The 19,007-nt window shown below is 49.9% G+C and overlaps 6 protein-coding genes across 6 annotated transcripts; 2 read left to right on the top strand and 4 right to left on the bottom strand.

Annotated features, from left to right (window-relative positions):
• Positions 1-6: 6 nt before the first annotated feature.
• On the top strand, positions 7-1,563 carry HO173_010449 (uncharacterized protein; the record flags this gene model as incomplete). The annotated part of the gene is made up of 1 exon (XM_037312334.1): positions 7-1,563. One exon carries the CDS (start codon positions 7-9, stop codon positions 1,561-1,563), a length of 1,557 nt encoding a protein of 518 aa, XP_037160739.1.
• A 308-nt stretch (positions 1,564-1,871) lies between these two features.
• Positions 1,872-3,383, bottom strand: HO173_010448 (uncharacterized protein; the record flags this gene model as incomplete). The annotated part of the gene is made up of 5 exons (XM_037312333.1): positions 1,872-1,985; positions 2,053-2,656; positions 2,721-2,854; positions 2,918-3,273; positions 3,356-3,383. 5 exons carry the CDS (start codon positions 3,381-3,383, stop codon positions 1,872-1,874), a joined length of 1,236 nt encoding a protein of 411 aa, XP_037160738.1.
• Positions 3,384-4,367: 984 nt separating this feature from the next.
• On the top strand, positions 4,368-5,970 carry HO173_010447 (uncharacterized protein; the record flags this gene model as incomplete). The annotated part of the gene is made up of 3 exons (XM_037312332.1): positions 4,368-4,712; positions 4,772-5,440; positions 5,491-5,970. 3 exons carry the CDS (start codon positions 4,368-4,370, stop codon positions 5,968-5,970), a joined length of 1,494 nt encoding a protein of 497 aa, XP_037160737.1.
• Positions 5,971-6,819: 849 nt separating this feature from the next.
• Positions 6,820-11,263, bottom strand: HO173_010446 (uncharacterized protein; the record flags this gene model as incomplete). The annotated part of the gene is made up of 3 exons (XM_037312331.1): positions 6,820-7,920; positions 7,975-8,649; positions 8,696-11,263. 3 exons carry the CDS (start codon positions 11,261-11,263, stop codon positions 6,820-6,822), a joined length of 4,344 nt encoding a protein of 1,447 aa, XP_037160736.1.
• Positions 11,264-12,057: 794 nt separating this feature from the next.
• HO173_010445 (uncharacterized protein) lies at positions 12,058-15,332 on the bottom strand (the record flags this gene model as incomplete). The annotated part of the gene is made up of 3 exons (XM_037312330.1): positions 12,058-14,546; positions 14,637-14,750; positions 14,873-15,332. The coding sequence occupies 3 exons, from the start codon at positions 15,330-15,332 to the stop codon at positions 12,058-12,060; spliced, it is 3,063 nt and encodes a 1,020-aa protein (XP_037160735.1).
• A 1,783-nt stretch (positions 15,333-17,115) lies between these two features.
• Positions 17,116-17,570, bottom strand: HO173_010444 (uncharacterized protein; the record flags this gene model as incomplete). Its single annotated transcript, XM_037312329.1, has 2 exons — positions 17,116-17,205; positions 17,259-17,570. The coding sequence occupies 2 exons, from the start codon at positions 17,568-17,570 to the stop codon at positions 17,116-17,118; spliced, it is 402 nt and encodes a 133-aa protein (XP_037160734.1).
• Between the last annotated feature and the right edge of the window lie 1,437 nt (positions 17,571-19,007).

Here is a 19,007-nt window from a genome sequence, read left to right as displayed (position 1 = left end):
GCCCAAATGAACCTTGGCGCTGTGATACCTGATATGTTGAACTTGCATGTGTACTCTAAGGCTATGTCTTTAAGGGCAGAAGCCGAAGCACAGCAGGATGCGTTTGTTGTGCCTTGCATTCGTTGCGTGACAGAACGTGGCACTCCAATCAGCTACTACCGGCAGATTTCTGACCAAGTGCAAAGCACAGCGTTATCAAGACTTCATAGACGCTTCGTGCAGGCAGAACTTGAGCATGATCATCCGGCTGTCAGGATCGTCCTCTCGAATTATATAGCAGGACTTCAAGGCCGCCTGAGCAGATACGAGCTCGCGTACAACCGGAAGACGTTGCGAGACGACTACAAAACCCATGATCTCAAGGCTGAGATAGAGTTCCTTAGACGGACTCTTTGTTCGCTCCTTTTGCAGCCAGAGGCGAAACCAGAGAGTCGCGAGCAGACACGGTCCCAAGGTGTGGACGCTGTGAACATGGAAACAGACGTGATCGCAGCTGAAGCAGATGTGAAGGAGCAGAACATCCATGAGCAAACCAGTAGTAAGGTTTCGGATCCAGGAGTGAGCGACTATCCTATGACAACTGGCCACACCGAGATCCAAGCCGTGAACAAAGCAGCCAAAGAGGTATTGAATGCCGTTCTCAGCCTGAAGAACGTTATCGAGGATCTGCCATCTCAGTCATCACAGGACCACCAGAGTATTCTACACAATAACCTAGAGGGTGTAAGTCGAGGTCTATCGCGGTTTCCAGATTGCTTGACCTCTCTTTTAGTGAGGCGGAAAGCCGATCTGGATGCAACCGAAAAAGATAAATGCCTCGCAGCTGAGACCCTGAGAGCAGCCGAAGAGAAGATGGCGGCGGCAGAGGCGAAGCAGATGGAGTTGTTGGTAAAGACTGAGGCTTTCGAACAAGCCAAGGATGTGGCTGACGAGAAGATGAGAGAGGCGACGGAGCTGTTGCGCGCCGTCGAGACAAGAGATAAACATGTTGCGGGTCGCGAGCGCAGAGTCGTGAGGCTGGAAGAGGAGCAAGCACTCGAAGACTTGCACCATGGTGCGAATGCTGCGATGGAAGACGAAGCCGAGGCAGCCGCTGCTGAAGCAAGAGAGAGTGAACGTTGGACTAGCCCGATCATAAGGCCCGCTGCCGTTGTGAAGAATGAGAAGTCCCCCACATATCTCGAGCAAATATCCAATTCCACCTCCGCAGGAGAACACGTCCTTCTAGGGATGCACACTGCCATCGCAGCCAGAGAAGAAGAGTTGTGGCACAAAGGAAATAATCTCCACCACCGCGAGACCGCCCTCTTCGCCCGCGAGCAGCTCCTGGAGCAAATGAAAACCGCCCAGATCCAGCTGGCAGAGAACTGGAAAGCGCAGGTCGACACTTCATATGCTGGCTTAGAAGCAGAGGGCGAAGACTTGGGGGCGAAGTTTCGAGCGTTGATCGCTCTGAAGAGTAGGGTCGAGGAGACGCAGGCGAAGGTGAGGAGTTTGATCGGGGAGGCGAGGGGGATGGTCAGGGTGGGTGGTGGGGAGAAGGGCGAGGATGAAGGGGCTTGAGGATTGGATTCCTGAGTGACCGATGACGAGGAAGTCTCTGGGAAGCTTGGATATAAGGCTCGTTGACGGGAGAATTTGATGTTGACTTGCCCGGATGGAGGCATCGGAACCAAACCCTTTCGACGCTAGTCCTGTAGCTCATTTCAACAACACGATGAGTCCAACACACCCGCATTTCTGTTTGATTGCACGCTTCAGGTTTTGGGGCTTGAGTGTGCAGTATATAACACCCAAAAGTATGAGGTTTGTAGAGGTCGCCCGGGCCGTCATAGGTTTCTCAAAGTATACCGAGTCATCTTAAATCAACACTATGCCTGTTCAGAAGGCGCCTTCCCTTTCTTCTTCTCCTGTTCCATTTCTCGCTTTGCAGTCGCCAACTCCTCCTCTGATGGCATATTCACAATCATGAGATACATGACATTCTGTAAGACAAACAGTCAGCCTTCCATTTCTGTTCCTAGGATATCAAAATCATCGCAATCGACTCACCTGCCTCAACATCTTCTTTACGGGCTTCTCCCTTCTGATATAATTGACCGAGCCCCGAATCAACCCTAGCCCTCCCCTCCCCGCTCTCTTGCTTTGGTTCTTATTATTCACCCCCCTCGGATCGACTTTACCCCCGGTGACCAGACTGATCAAACTCCCACTACTCGCGGGATGATTTGGATCCGCATATCTCGACTTGAACTCCGGCGCTCCCGTCGAGAGGCTTGATTCAGGATTCTCAGCATTGTACGTAGCATTGGCTCTACGATCCATGTATTCGCCGATGAACCTGCCGCTCTTCTTGAACGCGTTTGGTTTCTTCCCAGCTTCTTCTTCGTCGGCGGCGGCGTCGAGGTGGGGAAATATTAGGGGAGCGGCTTCGGGCAATTCGGGCTCGGTGTGGGTTTTGCCGGATGTGAACTTGAGGTCGTTCTTGAGCTTGGAGCCGAGGGTGTCCGTGCCGAGGGCTTTGGAGACGTCGTGCGAAATGTCCATTGGGGCGGAAGACCAAAGATGGCGAGATGGCTTGTAGGTGACCAGCATTGCGTAGAGACCGCGGGGTCGGAAGAAGTGGGTGTTCATTTCGTCGAGGAAGTTGTTTGTCCTGTGGGCGGTGGTTAGTATACCATAACCCACAATAATGTTGGGGGCAGGGAGGGGGAGCAGACCTGTGACGTGATTGAACTACTATTGCCGCTCCGGCGGTGGCTTGCGTGATGATCGAAGCGATCATGGCCGATACACTGGGAGCGTAGCCTGCTGCATGACCAGCGAGGAAGATCACCGTGAAGTCAGGCGATGCCTGAAGACGTTGGCTTCGACATTGGAGAAGCAAAAAAATTCAGATGAAAGAGCGTTTCTTTACCTGACTAGCCTTGTAAAAGGTCTTGAGAAACTCGAGGAAAGCATCTTGATCAATACCGCAATCAGCAAGCACAGGCACATACGCCCTCACGAACCCACGGCTTTTCGTACGCGGTCGTCGCTGGGGAATAATGACCGGACACGGCAATCGTCCCGTTCCATGCGTAGGTGCTGGATGCGAAGTGAGGAATTTCTGCACCAGCTTATGGACGTCAGGCTTAGCTTCTCCACTTTCGGGCTCCGCATGATCGATTTCGCCTCTCACCGAGGGCGAGTAATCATATGCTGGTGGATCTGGGTTCGTCGCTTCATCAAGCTCCCAATATGCTTCGTCATCGTCGGCTCCCTCTGGATCGCCTTAGTCGACTTCGTGGGGTGAGCCAGCGGGTAGAGCTTTGCCTTGGTCAATCAATTGCCTGGCTTCATGCTCATTGGCAACCTCGACCAGCCCATAATCTGTAGAGCATGGGTCTAGAGAATCATATGCAGGCGGTGCTCGGTTGGCGCTGCCACTCGCTGGGGCAGACGGCCCAGGCGAACGTGATCTTTGCTTATTTTCTTTGCGGGCAGCAAGGGTTTCTGATGCCGGAGCCTACAAGTCTGACAAGGGGACCCATACTGTACTAAGTGGTGGAGTATATAGACTAGGAGGAAAGCTCAGTTGCTTGAGACACAACGTGCAAAGACTGCTAGAAATGATATGATATACACTGTGTTGAGATAGAGGAGAGAAAGATAGAAGTTGAGATAGAGAAATGCGAAAGGGGAGACAGCCTCTACTTATACCTGGCGACGTGTTCTTATATTCTATTTATACACCGCGTAAAGAGTTGAGATGGATTCAAGGGGAATGGCACAGTTCACACAGGAAGCATTCAATTGGCTTCGAAGACTTTCCTATATCCAAAGACCCTGTCCAACTGGTGTAAGAATCAAGAATCGCGAGCTGCTTGCCACTCATAGACTAGTGTACTCTAGCGCTGTCGCCAGCGGAAGATCGTATGGCCGATAAGATTAGGGCAAGGCTATGAATACTGACTAAGTACGTACCACGAAGAACTCGGAAGAAGACATGGTGGTCATGCTTCGCTTTCTGCACACAGAATCCCCAAGATTCCATTAACGACTCACTTACAGAATCTTGTGGTTCACGGGTTGTTTCTCGAATCTTCTTCGGCATGGAAGCGAGCCAATCACCAAAATATACGAACAATTCGGTTCGACTCACCTTCGCCAAGAATGTCTATCCTCCCCCACGCTCCCACCTCCAAAGCCAATCTTTTCTTGCAGCTATACAGAACCCGCAGAATGTAGATGGAATCTCTCGAGATCTTGCAAGAACAAAGCTTGAGTTGACGAGGTTATGGCCGTCAATCAGTGGTGGCAGTCGAGCTATCATTCTCGGGAAGAAGCTCACTCGACGGAATCCTGAATCCAACCAGACATGAGCCATGTCTCACACACACACCGCTGGATTTCTGCTTCTCATCGCTCTCTGGGCATTAGTCTACCTGGCCCACTTTCCCTACATTGGGCCACACACTCATTTCCCAAGAAGTGCGCAGAACAACAGCCCAAGCTTCAACGGCTCTTGGTTTTCACCGGACAATACACAGATCAATGACCTCGAAGCCGTGATCAATGGCACCGACGTGTTCGGATTCATATTCAGCGATGTCTACAACCCGCCTGGCAATGCTAGTGATGGAATACGCAATTGGTGCAATATGCCCCACGTCAACTCGGACACCTATCCCGTGCCTCCTGTAGGTTATTCACTGGAGTACGTCGAAGTGGTCAGTTTCCACTCTCATCATCTCACGACAAGGGAATCATCATTGCTCAAGGTCTCTAGATTCACAGACATCACAAACGTACGCCGTACGCTGCCAATACCTTTCCTCGAGAATCTTACGCTTGGGATTGCGATGATGAGGGCCTATTCACTTATGGCAAACCATTGAATCCAAGCGGGAAGGAATCGGTTCCTACATACTGGTCAGTGTATACGAGTCCCTCAAACCCATTCGCCCCACAAGGATTCAATGGGACCTGTCAATTCCCACAGATCACGAGAGGCGGTTTAGATGATAGCTGGCAGCATGGCAAAGACCTCTTCAAAGTTTACAAAGACAGATTTGGCTCCCTCCTCGTCAACTCAAGCGACCAGGTTTCATATAGGGTCACCAACAATGTCATTACCTCTCAAGTCGCAGGTATGGTAGTGGCTGCGATGTACGAGTCTGTCAAAAAGGAACTTTCACTGGCGCTTCAGCCGGCGAGCATCGACTCTCTAGAACCAACATATACCTGCGATGCAGGCGCTGCCTTGTACTCTTCGTATGGGGTTGGAAGTACGAATCCCAACTGGACGGAACACTTGACTGCCTCACAGCCGCTGTTCGATATTCTAGATAATATCTCCGGCGTCGCACCCAACGACCCAGGTTTCCACCAGTCGTGGGACCATTACTTTGATAATCTCTCTTCGCGACTATGTCATGGAAAGCCGTTACCATGCAAGGTCTGCACGGAGATATTCAAGCACTGAGTCCTTCTATTGACACCCTACAGATCAGCAATTCAACATTTTGCGTCACCGCCTCCACTGCGAACGCCGTCTTCCGCCTCGGCCTCTACGAATACTCATATATCTACCGCTCCTCCTCTCAAAGCCTTCCCGCCAGTACCGCCAGCTACGGTGTCTATGTTGCAGAATTAGCTCAAAACATCCGCGACAGCATCAGCGGCGTCAGCCCTATCATATACAAACACAACGTCGCCCATGATGGTAGCTTGGCGATGTTGCTGTCAATACTGCAAGTCGATGTAATGATATGGCCTGGCTTGGGCGCGGAGGTGGTGTTTGAGATCTATAACAAGAGTGGGGAGAGGTTCGTGAGGATTCTATGGGGTGGGGAGTTGTTCCGAAGCTCGAATCCGGTGCTTGGGCTTGTGGATATGCTGCCGGTTGATACGTTATTGGAATACTTTGATGGACTTGTTGGGGTTGGTGCTAGTAAGGTCCCTGAGCTGTGTGCGAACACTGGCTAGTATAAGATATGGTTCCACTTCCCCTGCATCCTCTGTGACTTTGGAGACCTACCAGCAGCCACCGCGGCGCGCCTCTACGCCATCGGTTAAAAGTCGTCCAACTCAGGGTCTTCCCAACCCAACAGAATGCTCCAAACGGCAACACCGCAGCTTCTCGATCTCCATCCTTCGTAGATGAAGATGCTGAAAGCAGAACAACACGCATTCAGCTATCATCATCAACGCCGTCGGGTAAAGGACCGTCAAGATCCGACCGAGGCAAATAAATCGTAAGAGAAGCATCGATGCGTCTTCCCTCCGGCTGCGAATAGCGACTCGTTCACGATTCTACTCGCGATCATCAGACGCTGTTCCTTTACGCCATGGCTGTTGGGAGAGGGTGGGTGCTTTCCGCACATTTACCTAGCTATACCTGAGTTGGGATTGTCGGCGCATGGCGGGAGGGATGGCATATATACTTACTTGTAGGACGCACCAATGTGAGAAGGATGCGTAGCCTGTTGTTTGGCTTGGTGTCGTTCAAAATGTATCTGGCAAGTCTGTAGGCCTTTTTAAGAGGCCAAGTCCAGACTTTATGCTTTCATTCAGATATCTGCCATTGACTGTAGTTTGCTCGCTCTGCATATGGCACCGACTCCTCGTTCGAAGCGTGATCCAATCACCATCACATTTCACCTTTTGACATGAAATTATCTTCGGTTCCCAAAATCTCCAATCAGCCGCTCATATCCATGCTTTGGGCCATATCATTCCCGGCCGCTGAAGCTTCACGACTTGTTGTCGCGCGTTCCCAGTCCTGAGCCTTTGGGGGGGGGGACCGGTCCTGTACCTGTGGTAACATCAACGACCTCATGCGGCCTCACTTGTGTCCATTGCATCCAGATCCACCTCGCCGTCCTCCACCGACTCCTCCCACCATCTATCCACAAACACCCTGTCCGTGTCCACTTTACATTCCTCAACCTCCTTCTCACTGCCGCCCAAACCTCTCAGGAGCTGACGTCCAGCGCTCATCACTTCCTCTTCCGTAGCACCTACGTCTCTGAACGCTTGCATTCTGGCTTCCAAGGCCACCTTCGCAGCTTCTCGTTCCTCCTCGCGGACCTTTTCGGCCGCAGCTCTCTTAGCCGGCAGTTCTTCTTTCGACTTCCTGCGTCTGTCAGCTTCCATTCCGTCGAGCTTGCTTTGAGCGGTGACCCTGTGACGCGTGAAGGCGTCTTCAGGTGTCATGACTTCAATGTGACCCCAGGCCTTCTCGTAATCCGAAATAGCTCTCTTGGTAAAAGGATCATCGTTCGTGTAGCCCAGGATGACGTTGTATTTGCGGAAGTTGTGAAGGTTGACCATGGCCCATTCGGCGAACCATTGAACAAGGAGATCGTCGTTTTGTTTGATGTTGTTGTCGTCCGGTTCTCTGTCCGCTCCTTCGCCTTTCCACTCTTTGCGAGCTTGTAAGACACGTAGACTGGAGGAGCTGACGATGAGAGCTTCGTCAGTGGGAGTTTCGTAGTCCCATTCGTAGCACATGAGGCCGTTATCGCCTGGATCAGGGCTTTGGAGAAGCCAAAAGATTTCTGTGTAGATATCCGCGAAGATCTGTATGCTGCATCCGAAAATGTCTTTTCCTGAATCCGAATATGCATCCATGATACCAAGAAGCCATTCACGAACATGTGGCCGTACGGCAAGCTTCCAGGTGCCAGGTGCCTTCCCCGGGATGTGAACACGACGGAACCACATCAGAATTCTGAGAGTCTCACGCGGCCGGTATAGAACCAGAGATTCGGTTAAGAGCAGGACGCCCCCGTGAGGGAAGAGGCGAATTAAATGGGGGTGTTTTTCCCCAGGGTGCATGGGAGACAGAGATGTCTTCCAAACACTGACCGAACCATGCAAAAGATGCTTAGCAAGGCGAGGGACTAAATCAAAACGAATATACGCATCATGGAACTAGCCATATCAGCGATGCACTTTGTTATATCTCAAAGTCGAAGAAGTGCTTACAATGATCGTCCCAGACTTGACGTTCTTGAAGAAATAATCCCAAGCACCGTTATTATCAATCTCTTGAGAGCCAGTGCTCTGCATACTATAAATTTCTTCGGCGCCGTTTGCTTGGAGGAACTTGATGAACAGATCATGCTCTTCAGACGTCCTCATGCGCAGAGCTGAACGCTTTGTTGAATCTGGTTCGTAATTCTCACAGCCTTGAGGAATGAAGCAGAGGAAGAATATGTTGGTTGGGGGGTGCTGTTGAGGCCCGTTCTGAGCAACGAGACGAGCGTAATCAATTTCGAACATGTCGCGGAACACAATGTTGATATTTTTGTCTTCGGCCTGGATAGGATTCTTTTTTAGTTTAGTCACAATTTCCGCGTACCGTTCGGGGTTTTTCTTTGAAAGCTGATCAGTTGCTAGCCCGTGGACGTCTGCTAGTGTTGGTGACAGTGGTCTGCGGATGACGAATCTCAAAGATGTCCCCAGATGGACATTTGGTAGATTTTTATCCAGAAATGCCCAGACGCTGGCGCCGGCAGGGTAGATGAGCATGGTGTACTGATGAGCGAAGAACAGACCTCCTTGCAGATTGTTCGCAAGGATTTCTGTTATGTCCTCCACAGCCAATGCGCTTTGGTTATATGAAATGATAGAGCCTGACCCCAAGTAATCGGGAGGTTCCTATCTAACGTTAGCAAACACTCTTGCATCGGCACCAAGAACTTACTGCTGGAAAGTATTTTTGGTATTCGCTCGCCAGACAAACCGTTTCGAACACGAAATGCACTGTTCGAGGCCAGGACTTAACGGTCAAGAGAAGTTTCTTCACTTCAAATCCAAAGCCTACAAGTTTCACACTGATGCTTTCCTGATCATCCTTCCCAAGGATGATATGCCCTATTACCAAGTTGGTGTCTATCCTGTTAAGGAGTTCGTTCTTGTGTTCCCACGAAGGATAACTCCTCAGGGTAAACCTCGAAGGGTCATCTGATGAGTACGGTCGATGCGAGCTGATAACGGCTTCGTTCAAAAGATGACTGGATGACATTGAGCGTTTCGTGTAGTCGTGTAAAGACATTGTAGGCATTCTTTCTGTCTCTTTTTTAGGTCCAAGAGGTACATTTATGGGGAAAGCATGATGTGGGGAAGCTGGCGAAGGACGGCTGAGGCTGTTGATATATGCCGGGCGGTCGGTCATGTCACCAGCTGTAGGTCTGATCGCCAGTGTAGAAGCATTCGATATTGATCTACCTGTTTCAGGTACTCCTCGCCTGTCAGCCTTCAGTTCATGGTTTTGGTCTGTGCTTTGTGGTGGTGGATCAGGTTCGTTTGTACTAATGAGCGTGGCGTCTTCCACCTCTTGAGCCTGACGTTGTTCAGCTTCTCTCGTAGCAAGTTCTTCCTGGTGTAGCTGCAGAGGCGTTTTAGATAGCATCGCGGTAGCCGAAGGAGCAGGGACTGCTGTGGGTGCCTTCCCGGTCTTGGGATCTATGAAGACCAAACGATTCGGATCTGGTACGCGTCCATCACGACGACTCTTGTAGATTCTATTCTGGACTGACAACTTGTAACTGCGTTTTGGAGCCTGGCCATTCACTGAATCTACATTCGCTGTTGCCCAATTATTCGAGTTTCGCTTCTTCGGCTCCGCATTCCATGCAGCAGTAACATCGCCCGTCAAGCTCGGCTTCTTCGGTTCAATTTGTCCAAGCTTGGGCTTTAGTTTCAAAGAACTAAGACGAGTTGGTCCACTTCCTACGGCTCCTAGTCGAGATGATTTTGATACCGATGGGCGCGCCGTTGGCGTTCTTGCTGTTCCGGACCAAGTAGTCCGGGCTGTCTCTTCGCGCATGATTTTGGTATTTTCGGGTACTTTTGCGCGGGAAGACTCTGGCTGAGTAGCAACATCTGTTGCAGGTTTCGCAATTTCCTTTGCAGTAGGAGCTAGGCTCTTTGGCTGACTTTGTGCTTGATGGATAGCACTGAGGTTGGACGGCTCTTTTACACGATGTCCGTCTTTCGACTGTCTTCCCGGATGCGATACATCCGTGCTACTTTCTTTGCCTACGGTTGCCCCTTTTGTATGAGGACCTGTTTTGTTGGGGTGAGGTTTGGTTTGCGCAGCTTTCGGAGTTTTTTCGAGGGTTTCCCTTGTAAAAGCTACTTCCGCTTTCCGAGCGAGTGCTTGAGAAGCCTGGGAAGCTTTGGGTTTCCTGCCCGACATTTTCTTTGCAGTGTCTGACTCTTTCTCGCGTCCTTTTGCAGATTTTAGGATTTCTGTCGAATTGGTAGTCTGCTGTGGTCGACTATTCTCTCGATTCTTTGCTTCCCGGATCCGTTGCTTCTCATCCAATTCTGCCATCATTGAATCCGCGGACGTACTTCTACTGCTCCTTTTTGACGCTGCTCTGCTTTGACCCCTGCTTTCAGAATAGACATTTGGCGTTGCGGTCCCTGATCCTTTACTGGAAGCTGATGTCGAGAAAGGCTTCAAATATTCGGGGGGCTCTCTGCCGCTGTCAACGAATTCTTGGCGTACGCTTTTTGCTTTGTCGTACAAATCAATGGGCGTTTTGTCTTTCAGTACTTGGCTTATTGTACCGTTATGCCCGTACAGGCCTAGGATTTCCCTCCAGCGAGGGCCTTTCAAAGTCCGAAGACCCTCTTCCAAAGCAATCGTTTCGGCTTGTGTCCACTTAGAACTCGGGGCGAAGACCTCTGACTCTTGTCGAGATAATAGAGGTCTGTCACTGTCCTCGGAAATGGAGCTGGACGAAGGATCAGAGATTGATGACGACGGCGATGAGTCTTGATGCACGCTTCTCCTCTTGATGCGTTTGTCAGGCTGTCTCGGAGCAGGTTCTGAACCCGAGCTTTCGATATTGGCGTCCTGTTCTCCCGGCCCCGAAGCCAACCCATCTTGGTTACTGAGCCGAAGTTTCTTGTCTCGGCGTCGCTCCCTCCGAAGGCGAGTTTCCTTTTTGATCGCCTTGCACCTCTTTTCCCAAGCCTTGACATCAAAAGGTCTCTCAAGACCTTGAGTCACGCGCATCTTGGTCCTGGTCCATTCACTAAACACATCATCCTCGAAAAAACACTCCCTGGGCTCCCAGGTGTGACAATGTTCGGGGTAGTCTTTCCACGCTGTCAAGTACTTCATAACTCCATTCGACTTCCTTTCAGCGACGAGGCAGTCCACTTCATAGCGTTCGGTCTTGGCGCTAGATACAGTGGACGTAAGTGAAATGGAGTCATCGCTAGCCTCCAGCTCGCCCACATCCCTAGTTCTAGCCATATTGCCTCAGTTATTACTGAACAAAGTGTCTAGAGCCGAGAAGAGTGTTATAAGATTGTCAGGCCCAGATGCAATGCAATGAGGGTAGGTCGAGTGTAGTCAAAGGGAATGAGAGGGTGTCTCAATGGCTCAAGAGAAGGTGCAGAGGTGCAAACACTGTTGTAAAACTTTATACTCTGAACCCGGCCAGCTCCACCGCCCACTACCATCTGACAGCTTGCTCACTGGGGTATTAAGGAACATCAATTGAAGTTCTGGTGATGATACAGTAGAGGCGGTCGAGGTCGATTTAGAGAGCAAGGAGCAAGTACTCTTCACTTGCTGAGCGTGCCAAGAGAATCCGGAGCCGCCATCACCGACTTTGACTCGCCGTTTGGCAATTGCGAAAAAGGTCTTTACTACAGATCTTCTACGCGACTACTTTATGGCAAGCTTTTAGGGGTACGTATATGCCCCAACAGGAGCTCTACTACAAGTCGGCAAGTTCAAGAATATCTGATTATACGATTAAATCGATAGTGCTTCGAGTGGCCAAGCCTTTACAATAAGGATTCGCTACTTTATACATGGGTATGGATATAGAAGGGAGTCTCTTAGATAGAACTTCTTCAAAAAGATCAAAGCTGATCTTCTCAGCCATCACGTGTGTCCCATCGTGTCCATTATCTGAGCTGGGATTCAAGCCCAGGAACGGTATGTACATGTTCCTGTCGCACTAAGAAGCCTTCCAGATCAAGAACGAAGCAACTTGCATTCCCCTATACCCAGCGACAAATCGCGGGATCTGCATGTCGTTACGAAAAAGGATTTTTGCCTGACACATTTCTTCTCTTGGGAACCTTCTTTGCATTCGTAGGCCTAGCATCCTCGCCCTCATCTTCGTCATCTGAATCGACCGCTTTCCTCTTGAGGTTGGGGTCAGAAGGACGGCGCTCTTCTTTGTCTCGTCGTACTCCACGACTCGAACGCTGACTGGAAGATGTGTCGGAGCTGTTGGAATCGTCAACATTCTCAAAGGAGAGGGTATTTCTATTAGGCTCAACGCTCTTCGAGCTTCTCGACACAACAGTAAGCTCTCCGGGCGTATTTCTGGCAGAGCCGGTCGCATTTCGAAACTGTAGGTGAGTGACATTACGGATCAGATCCGTTTGATTTGCCTGAAAATCGCCGATTGCTTTGACATATTTCGCTTCGACGGCCGTCACTCTATCTGCCAGTTCATCGATTCGGTTGCCATGGTCAGAAGTCTCTTGCGGACGGTTGTTGATTGCTACTTCTTTCAGTCCCCCGATGTCCTGTTTTAGACTGTGGATGGTGGCTAAGAGGATTTTTCGGCTCTCGGTCGTGAACTGGCTGATCTCTTCGATTTTAGAGTCTGTGTCCACTCGGTCAGCCATTTGGGATTCAATGTTGGCTAGACGATCTTTGAGATTTCCACTGAGATAGCTGTCCACCCTAGTTTGCCTCGCTACAGTCTGATTGAGTAGAGCAAGAAGATTGCCTGGGTGATGCGGGTACATCTGCTGCATTTGATGGACCATGCTCTGTACGACGCGGTCTGAGTTTAGTCCATCAAACTTCTGTTGTTGAGAATTGACGAACAACTCGAGACCTTGGGTGGTTTTCGTCAGCTTTGTGAGCCAGATCTCCACGTCTTGCAGCTTCTGGTGATCTGGTTCACGAGGACTCGTGGAAGCACTAGCGAATGGTGGTGTTGGAGGATGGTTCGGAACCGTTTGAGAAGCCTGCGATTGCTTGACTACTCTGAACTCGTTTTGAAGACGGGCTAAGTCTTCACGTTGTTTGTTCAGACTCATTTCCATCACTTCGAACCCTTCAGCTACGCCCACATCCTTGAGCTTTTCTTCATTGATTAAAGAATCCAAGTCGGTCCGAATCAGTGCGACCTTCTCTCGGTCGGCTTCCAGAGCATCCAGGCCATGCCGAATCAACTTCACCTCTTCTTCAATGCTCGTATCGACCTTGGCAGATGCATTAGAGACCTGAGGCGAGGATTCGATTATTGAAGCAGCTTGGAGGTCCTGAGTTTGCCGTACCGCATTATCGAGCTTCTCGCAGTCTTGTTGTAACAGCTGAATCTGATCTGAATTTCTCAGGACTAGTGTTTCCAAGCTGGGATCGTCATCGCTCGGATCGCGCCTCACGTAAGTGTCGAGGTCGGTCAGCGCTTTGTCTTGGGCTCCTAGATCGACCTTGACAGTAGCATAATCTTGTTTTTGTTCTTGGAGTATCAGCTCTAAGCGGCTTAGCTCCATTTGCATGTCGTTCAAAGAGGTATCTAAACGGCCGAACCGAGAAGATTGTTGCTGATCCCTTTCTTCCGCTGTCTCGTGATGCTTGTGTATGGCAACTTCAACGCCTTTTGTTTTCTGATTTAGATTTGCGTTCTCTACGATCAGCGAAGCGAGTTTCTTCTCCGTTGGTACCAGTGCCTCGGTAACATGCTTGCGAACCTCATCTGTAGTGATACGACGAAGCTCATCTTTAGTAACCAGTCCCTGAAGCTCATCTTTGGTCGCCAGACCACGGAGCTTCTTATGCAATTTGTCGGGCATTACAGCTTCGCGGTTCAGGTAGTCTATATCCTTTCCAGCAGCCTTGAGATCGGCCTTTATATCAGCAAGATGTTCCTTGAAGCGGCTGCGATCACTGGTGTTCTCCATCTCCTTTTTAGCAGCCTTGAGGTCCGCTTTCATATCAGCAATAGCATCCTTGAGAAGGCCTTGATCACGGGCGCTGGACGGAGCGTCGGAGATTTCAGCTTCTTGTAGCTGGGAGGCTAAGGCAATGACAATTTTGGTTTGGGCCTCCGAGCTCAGATCTATCTGCTTTTCGATCCCCACGGCAACTTTCTCGACACCTTCGACTCTTGCTTCGGCATCTTCAATTAGTGTAAGAAAAGTAGATTTGAATTTGGACTGTCGGTCACGCTCCTTTTGCTGTCCGACAGCCTGCTGCTTGATAAGGTCGCGTCTCACGGTCAAGCTAGCAGCTGACATGATATTTTGAGCAAAGCCATTGAGGCTGTCGAGTAGAGGTATTTGGGGCTGGGTAGTCAAGAATGGCCGGCGTTCAAGGTCACTGTTAGTAGGCGAAGAGGTAAGTTTTGGAGTGGAGGTCTCCGACCGAGTAGTCTTGGTGGCATTGGTGGGGGGAGGCATGATGTCGGATTTTCGGCGTGGTGGCGGGTTGGCATTATAAGGGTAGCTATCGTTTGATGGTTTCCGTGGATCATGGCTTGGCGTGTCACGAGACTTTTCATCTTCGAGGTAGGGTCAGTGGGAATGGATCACGGTGGGCGGTGAAGTGATGGCCGAATACTGAGGTCCTTCCTGGAGATGAGGTCACTTACTGGAATGTGAAGTCATGGCGGGACTGTAATCCGGACTTCGTGGATCGAAGCTGCTCAAAGTGCGAATGGTGTCTATGCGGAGGTTTGGGTGTGACGGTGAAGGAAGAAATGTAGCTGTGTGAGTGTTAAACTTGGTAAAGCAAATGAGACATGGGAAGGGAAGGTGCATGTCCGATATCCAAGTAATTGGACGCCCTTTCAAATACTGAGCTCTCCAAATGAAAGTAGTGTCTTACTTCTTTGCTCCTCAGTTTCAGTGTTGTTGATGTGCTCTGGGCTTCGTGACAACGGAGTCGGAGGAAAGTCGGCCTTGTTTCCGAGAGGAGCGGGAGCAGAAGCGGAAGCAGGCGCAGGAGCAAGAGCAGGAGTAGGAGCAGCATTGAAGAAGTTGGCTCGCCGGTCCGGATGTATTGGCGGTGACGGCGGTGGTCCCGTAGCCACGGGAGACGAAGCGGATTCTTTTTTCAATGGCGATGATGGATGATGAAACCCATCTTTCGTAGCGGTGGAATTTCCACGAATTTTGTACTCTTGGTCGAGTATATTCCCAGTCCCAATTCCAGTTCGAGATCCGGTTCCAGTTGAGCCACGCCTTCCATTATCATCCCTCGTGCGCTTTCTCGAGCTCTCTTCACTGCTTTCCTCCGCAGCGCGCTTCCGACTTGATGCCCTCCTCCATTCGCTTAATAACTGCATGGTCACCTCTCACGCGGAATTGATATATCATAAATTGGATACCTACGGTACTGGTAGGTAATCACATTCCGGATAAGTACAGGAGGAATTCGGACGCGTCTCTTCTTTCTCACAATCTCTCCTGGCGGGAGAAAGGCAAAAGGCCGATACGTAGTACATTGACTTCTTGTTTTTTGAGATTCTTGCCACTAAGCCCTACGTTATGCGTCTAGCGCAAGAACTAATGAATCTAGTGGAAAGTCAGTCTCTTTATCCCTGCTGGATTGGCGAATGAAAGGCAATGATAGGCTATGATAGGCGGTGATAGGCAATTCGAACCCCACTTTGAAAAAAGCTGAACATGTCTTCTCCCTTTTCATAAGCGACCCCTAAAAACCCGCCGGCAGCTTTTTCACAAAAGTCTCTGCCGACTTTCTCCCGCAGCCCCCACTAAAAGTCGGCAGAGACTTTTGTGATCATATGATCCATGAGTCATGGCGGTCAAACAAAAGACAATGATAGAATTGGCCTAGAGCATATGTCCGTCGTTTCCGGACAAGCTCATTTGCATTTACTTTAATTACCAGCATAACGGTATTAAAGAAATATGGGAATAGTGAAATATGCAAATATGGAAATTAAGAAAGGGCCGACACAACCTGGAGCCTGCCCGAAGACATGGCCCTTGAGCCTATCCAGCTCCACATTTCTCCACACCGAGCACTCTGCATGGAGGAGCTATCACGCTTTACTGATATCAAGATACGCATGCTGTTCGGAACAGTTTATTCCGAAGAGCAGCAGGCAACATTGTTTTGAATAAAGGAAATTCAAACATTCCAGAGACGACGGACGCTTGCGGCAGCAGTGCAGCAATAACCGCAACAGAACACTCTGCACGGGTGCATTGCGCGTGACAGCAGTATCGAAGGAACTAATCTAAACATCTGTCCATATAATTCTCCAAAGCAAAACCAACTCTGCATTTGCTTGTTGGACGACTCTGCCAACCAAAGGTGAGAGGGCACGTTGAAGTTACCATACATGAAAGAAGGTGCATCGAGTGTTCCGATTTGCGGAACCGTCCGCTTTGACCGTTACACCTCTCACCACTACAGCGGAAGGCAGCATCCTCGCTCTGACAGAGGAAGCAACACCGAGGTACAGCAGGACAAGAAAAGGCTTTGCAACAGGAAGAGAGCTTGGCAGACCTGCGAAATCTGCTGAATTGATCCGCCTTGTCACGAATCTCGCCCAGATGTTAATCATACGCCGTACCTGACGGCATATGCATGGTGGTCAAGAAGAACCTCACCCGCGGGTAATAGACGCGATGTCACTGCATTGTGGCGACGATCCTGGTCACGTGCCATGGTTTCAAAGAAGGATGCTGGGTATATGCCATTTAAGAACGTTGTTCCGCTGTCCACTTATGCTGGAAATTACCCCGTCTCACCACCGCTAAACTACAAGCAGAGTTGCTGCTTCAATACCATCAAGGAATACACCGGCTTGGCTACGAACATATGAGCCTTGCATGCGCTGGGGCCTTGTACAAAAAGTATCCGTCAAGGCCCCAGCTAGATGACCTCGACGTTGCTATTACTACGTTGGGAAGTTGCGTCTTTGCGCTTCGATTGTACGATGAATATATCCATGGCCCTGGCTCGTTCAAGAACAGAATCTGTCAGTTGCTTTGCTTACGTCTCTATCAAGCGATTGAGTGCTCAGACATCCGACCACCAACTGCCATCGAAGCTCCCGAGGCACTGGCGAAAAATAGCCTCGCGTTATAGCTAACCAATCATACGTCATATCGAGGCTGTAATCTATTGAACCCATCGTACTTCCACAGCTCCAACTTATCCACGTCAATATCTTTGAACATCCGTACCTTGGCCAAATCAGCGGATTCCGTAACAGCACCATCACGAAACCGACACATACATTTACCACTATCAATTCGGGATCATCCATGTGAGGATCCACAAACAGAGACGATCCGCATGTCGGACAGAATTTATGCATGCATCTCTCCTCTCCGAAGAGATACCCTTTCATATGATCTTCGCCCTTGTGGAACACCACGTCGGTACGCTTGGGATAGACGTTGAGATAACCGTTTTTGCAGCAGATCGAACAGTTGCAGTTGGTAACTTTCTGCGTTTCCAGCGATGGTACGTTGACTTTGTACTTGATGGCTCCACAGTGGCAGTTGGCTTCGTACCAGACGTTGGCTGGACTTTCGGAGTTCGACATGGCGCAGGACTCGAATAAATCAAAAAAAGATGCGATTGAGCGATTCGGAATGCTGCGGCAGCGAGTATTGAGGTTTCATCTTATGGAATTGCAACAGGTCCCAATAGTGTTCTGTGAAAGTGGAAGACTGGCTCTTTGATCAAGTCCCCGCTTCACTGGACCTTGATTTGTTCGAATTTGATGGGGTAGTCGCCAGAAAGTCGTAGTCGACAAGCCAATCTTGCGGAAGGAGGTTCAATCTCTGAGTTGGTTCTGGATCATGAAATTAGCTGCTCGAGCATAAAGGAAATATATACTCGAAGAAAGCCGAAAGAAGGAGGGAGATCTCCCAAGATAAACAATTACTTTGTGCAGTCAGCTGAGTCAGCGGTGCACTAGATCTGCTCTCAGTCCCTCAGAGTGCTAAGATAAGCTCATTCTTCGCTGGCTAAGCCCCTTCGGGTTAGCCCCTTTGCTTACTACGGAACCTCCAGGCAGCCTCCACACGCGGGTGACAGAAATACCTGCATACACCGAGAAATCCCTTCACCTTGTCAGCTGGAATAACTCAACGAATACCCTCCTTATGAATTAGACTTTGCGGAACAATATATCAGTGTTATCGATATCCTAAAATCACAACGCAAAACCTTTCTGCTAGGGCTCTTCGTTGTGAAATCATCATCAAATTTCTAATTTCAAGGTGTGCAGGTATTTCTGTCACCCGCGTGGCCGCGAAGGCTGCGAAGTCAGCTTGCTAACCCGAAGGGGCTTAGCACCTTGGCACGTCATAGATTAGGGACTGAGGCGAGGATGGCGACGCGGGTTATCTTTGATCGCCTGCTTTATATTGTATGGAGTATGTATTTCCCCAAAATCCTTCCGTCAAGTAACCAGGATACAGAATCTGCGAACCATGCCACGCACGTATTCTATACCTCGTTCCGCGCCACGTCGGTCGGTCAGTCGTCAGGGATCTGGCGTGTCAGCTACCCTAGCAAACGAGCGATGCAACTAATTGCCACATATCCAGCGGCTGCTTCAATGCTTATTCACCCCTCGAACAGTGATTTTAGTAACCATGGATTATTTGCACTGGACATCTTTCACAAATAGAGTATGCTGGATCGGAAAGTTCTAAAAATCCTCTGTCGGAATATGATAGGCATTTGCCAACCGGCGTCCATATCCTCCTGACATGATCATCTGAAAATCGTGCTCCGTTCGCTTCCCCAACCCGAGCAGTGTCGTGAAAAAAACATCACTGTGTTTGCACGACCTTTCGGATCACTTTCAACCACATTCCCACACCCATCTAGCTAGCCGCACTGGCCACATCGTGTACGCAGGAAGGGATGAATAGCTCATTTGGCCCACGTCAACAATTTCCCCAATAGTCGAGAGCTGCGGTGGCTTACGCACCGCAAGCGGCGCCGGCGCCGGCGCAAGGAAGCTTCG

The sequence above is a fragment of the Letharia columbiana genome (genome assembly GCF_014066305.1).
Source record: "Letharia columbiana isolate WasteWater2 chromosome Unknown Sc0000049_s0, whole genome shotgun sequence".
Taxonomy (NCBI): domain Eukaryota; kingdom Fungi; phylum Ascomycota; class Lecanoromycetes; order Lecanorales; family Parmeliaceae; genus Letharia; species Letharia columbiana.
The sequence above is the reverse complement of the archived record's forward strand: the minus strand, read 5'-3'. Positions and strand labels throughout refer to the sequence as shown.